Source organism: Corvus hawaiiensis, chromosome 6, assembly GCF_020740725.1.
Source record: "Corvus hawaiiensis isolate bCorHaw1 chromosome 6, bCorHaw1.pri.cur, whole genome shotgun sequence".
NCBI classification, from domain to species: domain Eukaryota; kingdom Metazoa; phylum Chordata; class Aves; order Passeriformes; family Corvidae; genus Corvus; species Corvus hawaiiensis.
Window position 1 is genome coordinate 50,424,666 of NC_063218.1, and position 16,804 is coordinate 50,441,469.

Below are 16,804 nucleotides of genomic sequence, written 5' to 3' on the forward strand. Positions count from 1 at the left end.
AAAATGCATCATTGTGATATAAAAATAAGTGTGATATGTCCCTACACGATGGATGGAACACATTTACAGCTAAATTTTGTGAGCTCCTTTTAACAGTTACTACCTAATAAAATCCATACAAACTGAATTAATTTTAAAAAATTGGCTGTTTTTAAGTGTTAGACTACATAACTTATTTGCAAGGCATTATTATATGCCTGTATGAAGCCTGTACAAATATACACACCTTAAATCACTTTAAAAAAGGCATCACTTATGATTTCTATGTACAGTGAGTTCTCTTATTTTGGGGCGATCATGCTTCATCAATAAGCCCTTCTATTTTCAAGCACCAAACCCACAGACCTTCCTGTGTTATCACCGCAGGGGGCTTTTCCTAGGTGACCATGGACAGCACAAGGAGATGCTGTGATCCAGCTACAGATCCCATTTGGCCTTACACTTTAGTGTTGCTATGGGAGAAGTCTTCTGCAAGGATGCTCTAAGCTCTCAGGCTTTACTCCTTACTCTCCGTCTAATCTCAAAGGTGTTTCCTTTCTCTAATCCTTTCTCCAAAGGCACAGCTTTCTGCAGCAGCATCAAAGCACACGAAGACTCAAGAACCACTGGTGTTTTCAACTTACAGTAACTCTTAAATTAGGCAAGTTTTCTCTCTGTGAACACTAGAGGTGGGCATAGACGTAGAATACTTACGGCAGTAATCAGAGCTTCTCCACTCTATGCAAACATTGAACTTGTTGCACATTGCTACATAGGCAGCTAGTGAAACACATGGATTTTGAATGTACTCAGTGTCTCGAGCCCATATATCACAGAATTGCTCAGGTGGAATCTAACAAAGGAAAAAAAAAAGAGATGGCACCTTCACAGAGGCTAAGCTAGGTAGGAAAGACTGACCTTTAAAAATATTAGCTACAAAGAAGCCAAGAGTTCTTAGTTCATGGTAAGCCTTCATTGGTGTACAAAGATAATCTACTAGTATTTAAGACTTCCCAGACATCGACATGATTCTACTCCTTAGTTTTATCTCTTACGAGTGCCAAGGGGTAAAGGGTAATGAAGTTTTTCTAGTAGAAGACTCAATTACTTTGTTCCTTCTTATCTCTAAATTTTTACCTATTTTTGGTCTCTTCTTCATCAAAATCAATTATATAGAAAAGGTCAAATGGTAAATGTACTCATGTGACCACAAATAATTTATTTGCACACCAGGAGTTTGTTATTTTCCTTAGGCTTGCTTTTAAGGGTCTGTTCTACCCTCTCACATCTCCAAGCTGGAACTCTGTCTCTAGAGCCTTTGAGAATGCAGGTTCTCAGATTTCCCATTGCAATTTGGGACTTGTTAAATTACCAAAGGCTTAAGGATTAATTAAATCCTAAAACTATTTTCTGTTACATTTTTCTACATCTTATTGATACAGCTGAATTATCTATGACTGCTTTATGAATTTCGGGGTATTTCAAAACTAACAGAGGTGAAATCCTGAAAGTTGCTTATTGCAACCCTCCTATCAAGCTTCATACTCTTCAATCACTTTTACCTTGCAACTGTAGGCACACACAAAAATACGCATCTCGTTCAACAGATACAGTTACATGTAGTCTCACGTTAACGAAATTACCAAGTATACAAAATTATATCTGAACTGCAGCTCTCAAAACGTAAGCCTGGAAATAGTTAACATACATAAGGGTGACAGCTGCTGAAGGTCTGGTTCAACACCATTCTTAAGCACTCTGAGCAGTCCATGACTGAGCAATTAGCTTCCTGATGCCTGTCTTCTCCGACATACTTTAAAGTGTCAGGCACTTGCCAGCTGTCTATAAAAGTCGAGGGTGAACTTCTTTGGCTTAAAACTGTCCTGTTGGGTAGCATCAAGTCATTTTCCAAGCTTCTATCACAAAACCCTGTGAATTATCAGAAGGGGAAAAAAAAAAAAAAAAAAAGAAAAAAGCAGGTTAACACACAGTAAATATGTTTGAAGTGGCATACTTGAGAAAGTAAACACCTTTTCAAAATCTTATAAAACATAACAGTATCACAACCTATAACAGATGTAAAAAGTCTTCGTTAGGATCAAAATAGACAAAATTCAGCAAAATTAAGGAAAGCAAAAGTAAAGATACACCTCTGAATGGAAATCTACTGCATATCAAAGAGATACTCCGAGAGCCCGAATAAAAAACTGAAACTTTCTTCCTCAGCTGCAAATACTAAACAAAAATGTATTCTAAAAAAGGTTGCAAAGCACCTCCACGTATACCAACAAATTAAAACTGTAAATATTATCAGAAAAGGGAACAACCATAAAATGCCAGGATGCTGATCTGATACTGTACTTCAGAAAATACTGTACTGTATTTTACTTATGCTTCTGAGCAATCATCAGCATCTACTGGATGAAGAGGCACCATGGAACTGCAGCTTGCTGCACTTCCAGCTATATTTATTATTACCACTCAGCAGGAAAAAAAAAGAAAGAAAATAAAACTTTTCTGTATTCACTTCTCAGAAGGCAGCACCATATTTTTCTTTCTGTTTTAACTAAGATAATCAGCAATTGTGGAACAATTTAGAGCAAAAGAAGCTACATAACAAGGGCAGTGACTGTGGTCAGCAAAGAACATCCAAGAATGGCAGTAGTCTCCTCAGAAAGTCAAACCAGAAGGGAGAAAAAAGTAGAATGGATCAGTCACCCATTCTTTCTTCCTAATCAGTTTCTGAGACTTTTGTACCAAACTTCTAAAATGTTTTCTTCTGATGTCTCCACAAGCACAATTCTAATTCTTTATCTGTTCAAAAAAGTGTTTGTGGATTCCACCCTTCTCTAAAGAACTGGTCTGTTTTACCAGTTTTTGCAATTCCTGATGACAGTCAGTGATACAGCAACAGGCATTTAGAGAGTAAAACAGCTTTCCAAACTGTTTCTGGTTGAACCTTTTGATTCTGTATTTGCAACACAGATATGAAGCATGTATGGTGCAGAAAGACCTCAAAGTGTTGCTGTCGTGTCAGGGATATCTTTTTTCACTTCTGTTACACATTGACAAGGAGATTTAACACAGCAGAACTAAAGCTTCACATTTTTCTTGATAGGACCTAGTTGCAACTAGAACTGACATGCTTTCAATCTTTTTCACCAGTTTTGCTATAGAGATGTCCATGTTCCCCTCCCACATCCCTCATCTCCCATTCCAGCTCTTCACCAGCTGCCCCATTTGCCCAATCCTTGCACTGCAAAAGACACCGTTGCCCCTGAATCCTTCAAGAGATGCCTGTGCTACAAATCTGTAACGGTCTCTTCAGTTTCAGCATTTCCATGAAGCTGAGAAATCAGGAGCTACAAATAACAAAGTTCAGCTAAGAGATATTTGAGAAAGCATGCTGCTTGTATTTGCACTAACACAGAAAGCACAGAAAGAAGTTTAGGCTAGACTAATTCACCCTGAAAAGATGCAGTACAACAAGTGCATTTGAGGCAGGCTCTGTAAGTGGCACCAGACAGCACTGTGCAGGCAGACTTATGCAGAGAACCTCCCAGTCAGAGGTGAACACCAGAAATACACAGCACATTCTCTGAAGAAGTTGTACTTGCAACACCATCCACAGAAGTGGGTTGTCATCTATTCAAAACGCCTTGTACACCAGGAATGTAATGCTCCCAATCTTCCCTATCACAGTAATCAAACAGGCAAAGGCAAAAGAGATTTTCTAGGTAACTTGAATCAGGCCTGTTATAAAAACCCACTGTCTTCACTTTCTTGTTTCTGTTTGATCTAATTACAATAACAATTAGCCAAGCAGAGTGAGAACAATATTGAAAACAGAAGTTAGGGCAAAACTACAGACAACAATCGAATCTCAAAATGGTGTAAATTCAAACTCTCCTTATGAGAAGCACATTTCTGTCAGCAGGACTGGAAACTGGACTGAGCTATTCCTGGTATTTGATACTGAGCTACAGGCATTTGCCCTTTCTGAAACTGGAAAGATATCCACTGTAATTATATGATCTCTTTAATCCTAATTTCCAGCTCCAATTTACAGCAGATAAATTTACAGATTCAGCTACCACAGTGGGGATTTACATCAACAAATACATGCTTGCAAAAGCTGTAACACCCCCAGCTTATTCAAGGCTGTGCTTTTTAGAGAAAAAAGAAAGCAGGGAAAACTATTGAACAGAACCTAACAGAGTGCAACATTATTAAGAAATTCCCTCTAAACTATTTTCTCCAACAGTTAAACTAAGATTAATTCTCTCAAGTTTACATTTCTTGCGAATTCTGACCTTTAGAAACTGAAAATAGCACGAACTACTTCCTATCAGATGGATATCAATCACTAAATCTGTAAATGACCGTATTTGAAATCACAGACTTAGACCTGTCTTACTTATTTGGGTTTGGTAACAGCAATCATGCCTGTGGCTCTAACAGGTTACAGACAGAAGCAACACTGTGGGCAAAAAATTATTACAGGGATAGATATCAAATACAACTTCGGCAATTAACAAAATTAATGATCAATCTTAAACTTTGCAATTATATCGGACAGATCCTGCAACAAATATCTTAGATAATTAGGAAAATATGTCTCCCTAGCAAAGCATCTGAAAGCCTTTATTTCTACTCTATACTTACCACATAGTCCCAAAGCTCTTGGTTCTCTGGTACTATTGAACTCCATAATCATCACACCTGTGTTGTGAAACCACTGAATTCTGATTTTTGTTGGGGTCTCAACCGCATACTTGAAGCCTGAATCTTCAATTTTGTATCCATATTTTCTAACAGTAGGCCAAGCAGACCTTGAATTTACTGTTATCTAAAAGACACACAGGAGAGAGGTGTATTGTCAGGTAGAAGAACTAAGGGCAGATTCCTGACAGCTTTAGAATCTAAGTAATAAGTAATTTCAGAAGCAGTCAGGCTTTCCTCCATAAAGATAATACAGGTACCAAAGGCACTAACAGTTTATGTGCCTTGCTCTGTGACTTACCTTGTTGATTGTACTTGGATCACAGTTTACTTAATTACAAAATTGGAACAATTAATCATATGACCTATCGTGTTTTACTCTGTTCCTCAGATACGCAAGGAGGCAGCTGATTACAGAAATAAGGTGTTATCTAAAAGGAAAATAAAACCCCTCAAAATACTTACTTTTCTACTTAAACGATTGATAATAATTTGATTTGATACATAGGTTAGATTCAACATGGCCAGGCACAAAGAGGTTGAATTTGAATTACTCTGTGGAGAAAGCAAAAATACATTACCCATAGCCATGATGTGAAAAATCTGTATACATTGGTTGCTTACTGGTTTTAGGCACTGGGATATTGAGGGTTTTTGGGGATTACACTATTAAGAGAGGAAAACCATTGGTGATTGCAGTTTTAAGTCAAGACTACAAAGGTTATCTGGATAAACAAAATACTACGACCTCATTTTTTTCAGTAACTGTGCTATATCATGCAATCTTAAACTTACAACAGAGAAACAGGTTTTCAGGGAAAAAAAATATGGTGGACTAGCTGTTTGGACAAAAAAAAAAAAAAAAAGAATTACATATCTGAAGGTCAGCAAGCATGAGACTGGGAATAATGAATCTGTATCTCACATCCAGCACAGAAGTAATGCATCAGGAATAAATGCATAGTTCCTGAGCTACATGGGGTCAGTAAAACAGAAGATACTAAATACAAGAGGAAAACAAATCTGAAAGTCACAAACACATCATCTTCATATCAGTCATACTGAGCTTCTGAAATTAACTTCCATAAGGTGAAACTTGGGGCCAAACTTTGCAATGGATGTTTTTACAGGCATCAAATTACCTAGATTTCACAGAAGAGACTAAAGTTTAAGGAGTTTTATAAAGGCTCACAAGAAATCAACTTTTAATGACAAAAGCCAACCCATACTACCCATTAGACAGGATTCCCATTAGGCTTTCTCTCTTACTCCCGTGTCAGAAACTTGGAATGCCCAGGGCACTCCAGTGCAGCCTGGCATTCCTACAGCCTTTTATGGCTCTGAAGATTGGTGCTTCCAGTCCAAGTTTCTCCATATGAACATAGATAAAAATCCTGCATTGAAAGAGACTGGTGGTATATTGGTACAACTGTGGTGGTATTTATAATAAGACTGCACTCACAGAAGTGACTAATAATGTAAATCAACTTAATCTCTCACCACCTTGTCTGTATTACACATACCATAGGATAACACAGACCTACCTCTCATCTTTCAGCTGTTTCACAAGGAACTGTGCATATACAGTCAGGTGTTAGAGTGTTACACAATTAATAAGTATTGCAAAATGCAAGTACAATTCACAGATATTGCACAGAAGTGAATAATAACCACAATATGAAGTATTTACTATGCTCTCGCTTTTCAGATACATCTTATTAGCAGTACCTAACACCTTTTGTTAGCTGATAAATGTTAGTTACCATTCTACAGTCAAGGACATGGATGGTTATAGTTTCATCTGGAGTTTGACTAACAATGTAGGATGCTTCTTTGAATAAAGCCAAATGATTTCCATCATAGGTTACAATGCTCAGATCAGAGAAAATGGTGCAACGACCTAAGGGAAAAAAAAAGTAAATGTTTTTTCTAACTTACTTTAGAATTCTGGTAAATCTTACAAAATATGAAGATAAAACAATAAATTTTTTAAGATGAACTAATAGTTTCATATATGCAGCACATATTTTCACATATTTGATATTGTCGTATTTTTGTAAATGGATGGCAGAATCAAATCCTGCATATTTTCAGTGAGACAACCTGCAGACCTCTGCAATCAGCTATTTCCTTACAGTTCTTTACAACAAAGGCTTGCAATTTTTACAAACCCCAAGCTAGGAAAAATCGTGAGTGACAGCAGATCATGCCAGATCCATTGTTCCCTTGCAGTCTTGTTCCTAAGGTGGTAGAGTTTCATTTTTCCTCAGTCTTACTGCTAAAGCTTTTGTGTTTCAATGGGCTTGAAGTTCTACTCTGAGTTATTTCAAACTCTAAAGCCTAAGCAAAAGCTCTAATTGCTTATCACTGCATACTTTATTTGCTGTGATGAACTAAATGGAATTTTCTTTAAGGTTTGGATTCTTTCTACCCAATTCTAGTTAATTGATGGGAGTGATGACAGTACAGAGCCCCCAAACTCTTAAGAGAAGTAGTTCACATTGTAGGGAATCTTTTCATCCTGAGGAAGTTATAAAACAAACCAAAAAATCTGTATTGATTAGGTGTTCCCTGATTAGAGAGATGACAAGATGTATCTAAGTCAGACCTGAACACATCTACTGCAGATACCTAACGCTGAGTACATTAAAGGAGCATTTCATTTTATTTCCCTGGATGTCAAACTAAAATTATAAATTTCCTTAGACATTGAGTAACCCATACAACATGCATCTTCCATTTCTATGCCATGGTATAGAAGTGTAAATTCTTACCCGTCTTACACACGCATTAAATTGTTACCTGAAGGCATTTCAAAAGTATTGCATAATTAAAACTTACATGCACATTCCCACTTTGGGCAGCATTTGTTACCATTTGTTTGAGTAGCAAATCCTAAAACTCCACAGCTGGGCTGAGTAGCATTGTATGGGCAGTTCTGTGACTTATTAACCTGGATCAGTTGTCCATCCAAACAAATGTGTTTTATGCACTCACTCTCTGTGATTGGCTAAGGCAGATTCAATAAAAGACAGAGGTTACCATTCTTACCAAGCTAGTATAACAATATTGTAGAGTTTTTGTTAAAAAAGGGGTTCACATTCTTTAGGTACAGAATACTTATTGATCCCCATGACACCGATGGAAGCGACAAGTGGAGAACAACTTTGAAAACCTGACCATTCTGAGGATAGATTAACACTGTTGTCCTGTTGTAAAGATGAGAACAGCACTACTGAATTTTTAACTTCACAATTTAGAAAGTTGAGAAGGGAAAAATATGGAAGGAAACAAGAAGGAATGATAATAGACATGTCTGGAAAGATGTACTTTAAGAAGGGCTGCCACTGGACAGTATGAAACACGATATTTTGCCAAAAACCCCCATTCTTCTAACAGTCATACCCAGAAAACTGAGGCGTGAAACCCAGTGTAGTAAAATATTTGGAAAAAAATGTTATGCATAATGAAGTTATGGAAGGTTTCAAATATAATGGGTAACAGTCAGGGTCCCTTGTTTGTTAACAGATCTTTAGGATTTAAAGTATCAAGGCACAGCTCACAATTTTACTTTCTATCTGTGTGTAAAAGTAACTAAGGCATATTCCAAAGCAGGCAGGAAATTATTTGTATCTACTCACTGCACAAGTTTGAAGAGTGGCTGATTCTCGAGGCAACATAAAAGGTGATGCTGCGGCTCCTGACATGGCCTCAGCTGTTGCCAGTCCATCAGAAAATGTTGTAGTCAAGCCATGAAGTGGTTTGGTAGATAAAGAAGTAAACAAGGAAACTGATGGAGCTGCTGTGTCATTTGGATGATCAGATATCATTAGCAGTGAACTCACAGAAGGTGTCTGCATCTCAGATGTTATTTCAAGTTTTGAAGTTTGAGTAGTACTGTCTGATGACGGAGCTATAGAAGAAAACTGTTTTGATTCAGCAGATGAATGTACAGTGGAGAGAACTGAAGTTGTGTTTGTGAAATACGGCGGGTAAAACGTCTGAGGTGTAACTCGCTGAGTAAGGACAGACTGGAATCCTGTTGTTAATTCTGACTCTTCAGACTTTGCTGTGTGGAGGGGCAAGGCTCCTTTTGCTTCTGAAGTAACAGAAAGAGAGGTGGTGATGGGCTCTGTGACTGCTGCTGCTTTGTCTGAAGCTGCTGATGCAATACTGAGGTTTTGCCCAGCACTGCCTGTTGTTGGAGAGGCTGAAGCTGCAGCTGATGAACGGGCCTCAGTAGACAAGGCTGTACTTGGTGGGATGATGGAACTGTAGGTGGTGGCTGAAGGTGTGACCTGCTTAGGCAACACTGCAGTTTTCTCTGTACCACTTTTCCTTGTTGATGTGGATCCCAATGCAACGGGAATTTCTGTTGTTTGTGGTAGCAAAACCATTGAAGAGGTTGACTTGGAACCTGGCAAAGGCGATGCTTCAAGTGTTTCAGTAAATGAGGCATGACGCGTAAATTGTAGATCTGTACCTGCCTTTTGTGTGGAAAATGAAGGAAAAGGTTCTATTTTAATCGTTGTTAGAGAGGAAGCAGCAAGCACTTCTGGTGAGAAAGGGGGAATTTTGGTGCCAAAAACCAAGTCAGCTGTTGTTCTAGCTGGGACTGTAGCGTGCAAAACAGAAGTTCTTGACACAAGTGGCTGCGTGACTGAATCAGTTAAACGCAAATATTTTTGAGTTGGTAAGATAACTTTTGTAGGACCTACTGAGGTAGGTAACATACTTGAACGAGTGCCTTCAGATAGTGAGGTCATTAAGGGATATAATGAGGTCAGTTCTACTGTAGCTTCAGTTGTGCTAAAGACAGGTTGTGGCTGACCAGTGGATTTTGTTAGAGGTTCTGCAGGATACTGGTGAACTTGGCTTGTCAATGAAGATTCAGAGGTCTGACGACCAAGTTCTGTAGTCTCCTGAGTAGAAGGCGGTGGTATAACCGTGGTCCTTGTGCCCCGTACTGAAAGTTTATCTCCTGAAGATGTCTGCAAGGACAAGGGGCTTGCTGAAGATGGAGGCAGGGATGGCTGAGCTGCAGCTGCTGGAAATTTCACCGCTTCTGTTATACTTTGGACTGTAGGTTTCAATGCTGTAGAAAGAATTTTAGTTTGTACTGAATATTTTGGTGTGGTTGTTACTTCTGGTAGCAGTTGTGTTACAGAAGGTGAGGAAACTAATTTATCTCCTAGATATTGAGAGGTGGAGAAAGTGTAAGAAGACTTTGTTACTGGAAGTGCGACAGAAGGGGACAGAGAGGATTCTTCTCTCCCTGTCATTAGTTTTTTGGTTGTTATGAGCTGACTGCTGAATTCAGAGGATGGGGAGAACATAGCATCAGTGATAGTCACTAGTGATTTTTTGTCTAATACTGTTGTTATTGAACTTGATTGTTCTAGTATAGTAGATAAGATAGAGAAAGTTGGGACTGGTGAAGTCTTTTCAGTTGTTAACATAGATTTTGGTAGAGTTGTTCTTGGATATAAAGAGGTTATTTCATGGGATGTATGCATGGGACTGAGAGTTGTCAGAGATTCTTCTTTTCCATCCGAGGGCAGTGAAGGAAGAGAAATGTTTAAAGAGATTAGAGAAGTTGATGGTGAAAAAGTCAAAGCAGATGGTTTTCCAGCAGAGATGGGAGTAACACTTTCTACTTGTGACTTATCAGGCTGTGTTGTCAACAATGTGGTTTCAGTTCCACTAAGGAGAGCAAGTGGAGATCCAGTGATGGATGTTTTTTGAGATGATTCTCTTTTTGTAGCTGCAAAAGGAGCTATGGTGGTTTCCTTGGTTTCCATTGCTGATGTGGTGACACTACCTGAATATGCTGGAGTGCTTGTCTTCACTGTACTTGAAACCAGAGCTGACTTGTATTCAGTAGATATTTTTCCAGAAAACAAAGTTGACTTTGTTGCTAATTCAAGAGGGGATGTTACCTTAACAGACAAAGGTGTCACACTGATAGTCTCAGCCATGACAGGATATTTAGCATAAAATGTAGTCAGGAACTCTGTTGTGTTTAGAACTGTTTTTAAGGGATACCCTGTAGTTGAAACAGTTTTAAATGTTTTTTTGAATTCACCTGAAGCTGGAGAAGCAGGAGTAGGAGCAGACACTGCAGGTCTCTTTGTAGAAAGAATGAAGGATTTTTCAGTACTGGAACTAGGATGTGGTGAATAGGGAGGGAAATAGGAACTTGGTGTGTGCTCCACATGAGGTGTTATTTTTGGGATTTCCTTTTTATGAGTTGTAAATGATAAAGTTGTTTCTGATGATGTCTCTTGAGTTTGTAGAGTTGTCATCTTCGGACCTAGAGTTGTAGTGAAAGGAACCTCTGGAACACCAGCCAGGTGTTGAACCACTCCAAGAGGAGGTTCTGTAGATGCCTTTCCTAATGAAATAGGTGGCGTGGATGTTGGTGAAAACGTAGTTTTCACACTCTGCTTGGTTAAAACAGCTGCTGCTTCTGTTGTTGCTGAAGACACTGGCTTTAACAAGGATGAAGTAGTGAGTATAGGAGAAAATGATGTCACTGTAACATTAGCTACCGTGGTAAAAGATTGTTCTACACTTATTTTTGTCCCTTCTGAAGTTCCTGTTAAGTTTACTGGTGGTGTGTATGAAGGCATGTCCAGAGGTGGAGATGTGGAAAACTGTGGCAGATATGCAGTAGTTTTTTCTGTTATTGATTCAAATGAACTGGGTGTAAATGTTGTAAGTCCTTCTGGTTTTACTTGTGCTTCTTCCGTGGGAAGTGTTCTTGTGGCCATTTCTGATAATTCCACTATTTTAGTTTTGACTGGCATTTCTGTTGTTCTATGTATAAGTGGTGCCCCAGTAAAAACAGAAGTAGCAATTGGCTTGCTTTCTGATTCTGTGCTTGTGGTCCCTGCATGTGCAGCAGCTGCTGTCTGAGGTTCTGTAGCCCTCAGTAGTTTAGTGGAGCCACTACTGACCAGTTGTATCCTTGTGGAAGTTTCTGAAGTGACAGTAGATGGAAACAAAGGAGAAACGTCAACAGAAGCAGACAAGCTTACATTAGATTTTGTTGTCCCAGTCATTGCTGTAGTGCTTCTCCGAGATGTCATTTCTGTTGACTGTGAAGAAATATTTGGTGATAAAGTTATGGCTGGAAGTGTTTTACTGGATGTAACAGCTGAAAATTCCAGTTTCCCTGTACTTGCAGTGGGTTGCAATTTTGTAGCAAGTGTTGTTTCCATGTCCTTTGCTTCAGGTACAGGAAATGAAGTGACCTCTTCACTGATCACTGCCAAACCTGTGCTTGGTGTTAAATGTGGAACTGCTGGTGTTTGAATGCTGAGAAGCAGAGGTGGGCTGTCATCTGCAGGTTCAATGCCTGAAATCAGACACAAGAGAACAGCCTGAAATTTATGAATAATTATAGTGATGGAGCCAGCAGAGTTCTAGCTTAACTCATATAACTGATCTTTTCAATTGCCTTTAAACTTCTAAAACTCACAGACAATTTAAAAAATAAATTCATTAAGTCATTTCCTTGACATCTAATGTTACTGAAATGTTATATGAAGAAAGAACATCTTTCTTAGTTTAAAATTTGTCTCATATTTTTGAGGGATGAAATTACTTTAACTAAAATGTATGTTTAGTGAGCTCAAGTTTCACATAACTAAGGTCATGGTTACACCAATGTAGGCACTGATATTTGAAATTATGAATAAAGAACTAATACATTAATAAGCCAAGTCCAATATATGATATATATATAAGTTTTCAGACATACAGTCTTCCAAATACACGCATCTTTGAGTGATTTCATCCAGCAACATGTTGAGAGGACAGACAGGGATGCATCCTTCCACTCTAAAAGAAAACCAATTAGTATTAACTAGTTGAATAGTATCTTTTGCAACAAGCATTCAATTTTAGGAAAACAGAATCTATATATAAAGTATGTTTAAGCAGTCTGGTTCACCTCAGCGTACTCCTTCAAAATGCCATTGCCATGACTTCCATTCCCACTCAGATCTAAGGTAAAGCATGAACTCTGTGACACTCAGCTTTTGAAATGAACAGCCACATGTTCAAGAGTGAATACTGTTGCTGAAGAAATACCCAGTAGTTTTACATGTCAAAATCTGAATGTCAGTTTTACCAGACTTAGCACAAATTCCACTTCAAAGAAAAGGCAAGGCCAGATATGGCTGTCACAATGACATAATAGAAAAGCAGGGGCACAACTGTTTGAAACAAACTTATAATAACCTCTCTTTATTAATACTCTACAATACCCTCCAAAATGAAAGTTACAAATACAGCAGTCCTTCCAGAACCTGACAGTACACTAAAGGCTGACATTTGTTTTACGTGGCTGCGGCAGCAGGTTTTATTCCACTTCTTTTCTCTTTCACTTGCCTCCTTACACAACACACTCCTGCTATATTAAGTGAACATTTGGGCCCTCGCATTCTTATTATCCTGCTTAAGTGTCTTGCCCAAATAACACACTTTTCCATAAAAATAGACACTTACTTTGGTACCGTCTGACAGTTTTTTCCCAAAGGGTCCCTGCATGTCTTGAAACAAGGGCTTGTGCAGGCATCATAACGCCATTCACACGTAGAACGGGACAGAAATTTGAATTTAACATCTGAAAAACAGCAAAGATCTGTTATTCTCATATGTTTCTAGAAATGCACACAGATGCATATCACTAAGAGGCATACCTTACATTCACTGTGGCACCTACACAGTGTTTATTGAAAGACTTCCAAGTCACATAATGGAAACACAAATTCAAATACACTCTAGCCCTCCCCCGTCTCCATGCAGAACGGTTTCCTACACAATGCTGGATTAGCCCAGCAGCTCTTTCAACACCTGCAAGATTTACATGATATATCTGGATTTCAGTCCCTGCACTATGACAGCCCACCCCAGCTCCTTCTAGTAGCAGTCAGGGCAAGGCAGTGACACTTCCTGCAGAAGACAACCATCATCATATATGTGTCCCCTCTAAATTAGTAGACCCGAGCTCAGAGCAATGTTGTTCACAGCCTACAAAGAGTAACTGCTCTTAAACAATGTTTACATTAAAAACCAGGAAGAAAATGCTAACTACTTAGAGTTTCCATTTTTGGTCTTTTGAAGTCTCTTTTTCTTTTAAGTTTTCCTGATCTTTGCTTGACTGAGATACAAAGAGTAGCCCTTTTCCATCTTCTTGAAGACAGTCAAGTTTTCCAAGAAGATACTGAGAAAATTTTCTTCCTGCAATTTAGGGAATCTGCACTTACAAGTAATTATCTCCCTGTTATTACTAACCATCAATGTCTTATTTTAAAATACAAATAATTCTCTTAAAAATGTAATTCAAACTCAGACAAAAGGGTGTGTATGTTGCCATCTAGTGTTACCCCTTTAACATCTCATTTTATCCAGGGATGTAACTTGTCACTGCTTTTAAAAGCACAATTCTTACGATGGTATAAAAATGCATTTATTATGTTCTCATAAGAAGTTATGTACACATCACTGAATTATTCTGTGATCCCTTACAGTGAAACCAGTTTAAGTTACACGAATCTAATGGAGGAAGGGAATTTTTTCCATACATTTTGCAGACTGATGTATGGTGTTTTGTATGCATGGACTGGTTGAGTGGTAAGGTTTAAGGAAAAAAGAAAATATATAGCAGAAATATATAGCAGAAATAGAAAGTTTAAAGACAAAAGAAGATATATGGCAGAAACACAAAACATATCAGAAACCTGTTGGCACAGGCAATCACCGACAGTAGCAATAACCAGCAATAACAGTAAATCCAAGTTGAATCTAGGAAATCTCATTCATTAGTCTACCCTAGATTAAGTATGGAGGAAAATCCATAACTTTTAACTCTGGCCACAGAACTCACCATTAACCACAGAGTAAGTTTCAAACACAATGAAAGTGCAAGCCTGCAGAAGGCAGACTGTAACCTGACGAAGAATGATAGTTTCTCAATTTAGCAGAACAGCGACCGTGAACTAACACTTCCAAGTGCTGGGATTAACATACCATCTCCCATTCCCCAAACCAACCTAGACTTTCATGAAATGATAGCCACATTTTCCTCAAGCTTTCCTGCAGACTAAGCTCACAGAGTTTGGTGGTGTTGCATGCCTTGGTAGGATTTAGGGTGAATCTCCACATAAACACACAGCATTTGTTGAGTGTAACACATAAACGCTGTTTTCAGTCAAGAATGAAGTTATGCTTGTTTGCAAATTTTGTCTCTACCTCTACAAAAAGAACAATGGACAACAGAAGAATTTGTGAACCTGGTCATAAAAAATTGCTTTCAAAGAGCTGTAGAACCAATGGACATTTAATTTTCCAGTCAAGGGATTTTAGAGAATTGAGTATGCCAGGCAGAGCTGTATCAGTGTCTGTAGTGTGCAAATTACATTAAAGAGTCCACCAAATCACCACAGCAAGAGTTGAGTATTAGTATGAATTGCTTTCCTTTTTCCCAGAATGTTCTCAGGATGTCTCTGAAAACACATAAGGTATAATGATATCTGTGCTTTGTTATGAATTACGGGAAAATTCGTCAGAGTATTAGGAAAACACCAGTTCAGCCATTCATCATATTTAAAGTTTTCACTATTTCACCTAGCGTCTGGAATGCTCAAGCATCCCAAGCATCAAGCCACTGTAAAACAAAACAAAACAAAAACCAGCACAAAAATGTCTGCTCTGCATTGGTGCAGCCTCACTTCAAGCCCAGCATGCAGTTTTGGTCACCACAATATAAAAAAAGACATTCAGCTGTTAGAGTGTGCCCAAAGGAGAGCACTGAAGATGGTGAAGGGCCTTGAGGGGAAGCCGCGTGAGGAGTGGCTGAGGTCACTTGGTCTGTTCAGCCACCTCCACCACATGCTTCCCATTTTTTTAATACTTAATTCCCCCTCCAGCAACCAGTAACACGAGCTTACTGTGCAACAGCAGAGTTCACTCACAACAAAACAATGATACACAGTTTACAGACAATGAATCAAGCTTCTCGTATCAGGCATGTGTTCCTCAAAAGGATTTGTCATGGCATTTGGAGATAACCATGTGTCTCCTTGTGAAGTCTACCAGCATTTGTCTTCTGTTTGGTGACACAGCAAATCCTTTCCACAATGGTGACTTATGTCCTGGGTGACAGTGGCTCCAGCTGACGTGCCAGCTGAGCCCATGGTCCTCTTACCCAACATGAGCTGAGCACATCAACGCGCTGGACGTACAGCGGAAAGCCCTTGTAGGGGCACAGGCATGCACACTGCCAGAGACAAAACATTAAAAGACATTCCCCAACTCCACTGCTTTCTCACTTTCTTGGACATCAGAGAAGCATTCTCTTCCCCATAACTTACTATTTTCTTGTTCATGGCTTTCAAAAATAATACTGGGATAGCAACAGTCATTAACCTTAATGAAGATTTTTGATATTTTACCACTTACATGGGGTTCTGCTGAGTCACAACCACCTTTCTTAGTAACTTGGCCACTTCTTTTGTGAGCTGACAATTCCTACTGTTCACAAGTCCACCCCACATTAATTATCTATCCTGCCTTTTACCTCACAAGGACTAAATTTGCCATTGTTAGAATCTCTGTACTATGAATAATTCCAAGTTATGCTCAAAAAATGGCTATTTACTTAAAAATAAATTCTAAAATTTGAAATGTTCCAGTGTTAATAAAAGGTTGTATTTAAAATAAATGTTTAAAAAAATAATGGAAAATTCAAGTATTTGGATTTTTATTCTTACCTGAGACTTTTTTTCTTTTTGCTACTTTAACCCAAAATTCAAAAATATCTAGTAGGCACAGAAATTGCTTTAGAGTTAGTTCTATTTATAATGGAGGCGAAACTCTGCTTGGTAACTTAGATTGCCTGTCTCCTCAGTTACAAGTTTAGAAATATGAAATCCTATCTACCCAGTTAACACACACAAACTAGTAACAAACTCTGCTCATGACTTCTAAGTTTCTGCAATGAGAAATGTAAGCAAACATCACTGGAAAAATTAAACTTTGTGCCCAGCCAAAACATCCCTGAAAGCAAAGTGTAATTACCTACCTCTCATCTACT

At 38.5% G+C, this 16,804-nt stretch overlaps 1 protein-coding gene across 1 annotated transcript in view; it reads right to left on the bottom strand.

Moving 5' to 3' along the window:
* The window catches only part of OTOG (otogelin), a 94,754-nt gene that overhangs the window by 16,151 nt on the left and 61,799 nt on the right, over positions 1-16,804 (bottom strand). The window contains exons 32-40 of the mRNA XM_048308285.1: positions 13,216-13,333; positions 12,467-12,546; positions 8,343-12,061; positions 7,543-7,711; positions 6,465-6,601; positions 5,167-5,256; positions 4,645-4,828; positions 1,688-1,908; positions 694-832 (exon numbers count right to left, since the gene is read on the bottom strand). Coding sequence (XP_048164242.1) covers positions 694-832; positions 1,688-1,908; positions 4,645-4,828; positions 5,167-5,256; positions 6,465-6,601; positions 7,543-7,711; positions 8,343-12,061; positions 12,467-12,546; positions 13,216-13,333 — 4,857 coding nt within the window. The remainder of the gene's footprint in view (positions 1-693; positions 833-1,687; positions 1,909-4,644; positions 4,829-5,166; positions 5,257-6,464; positions 6,602-7,542; positions 7,712-8,342; positions 12,062-12,466; positions 12,547-13,215; positions 13,334-16,804) is intronic.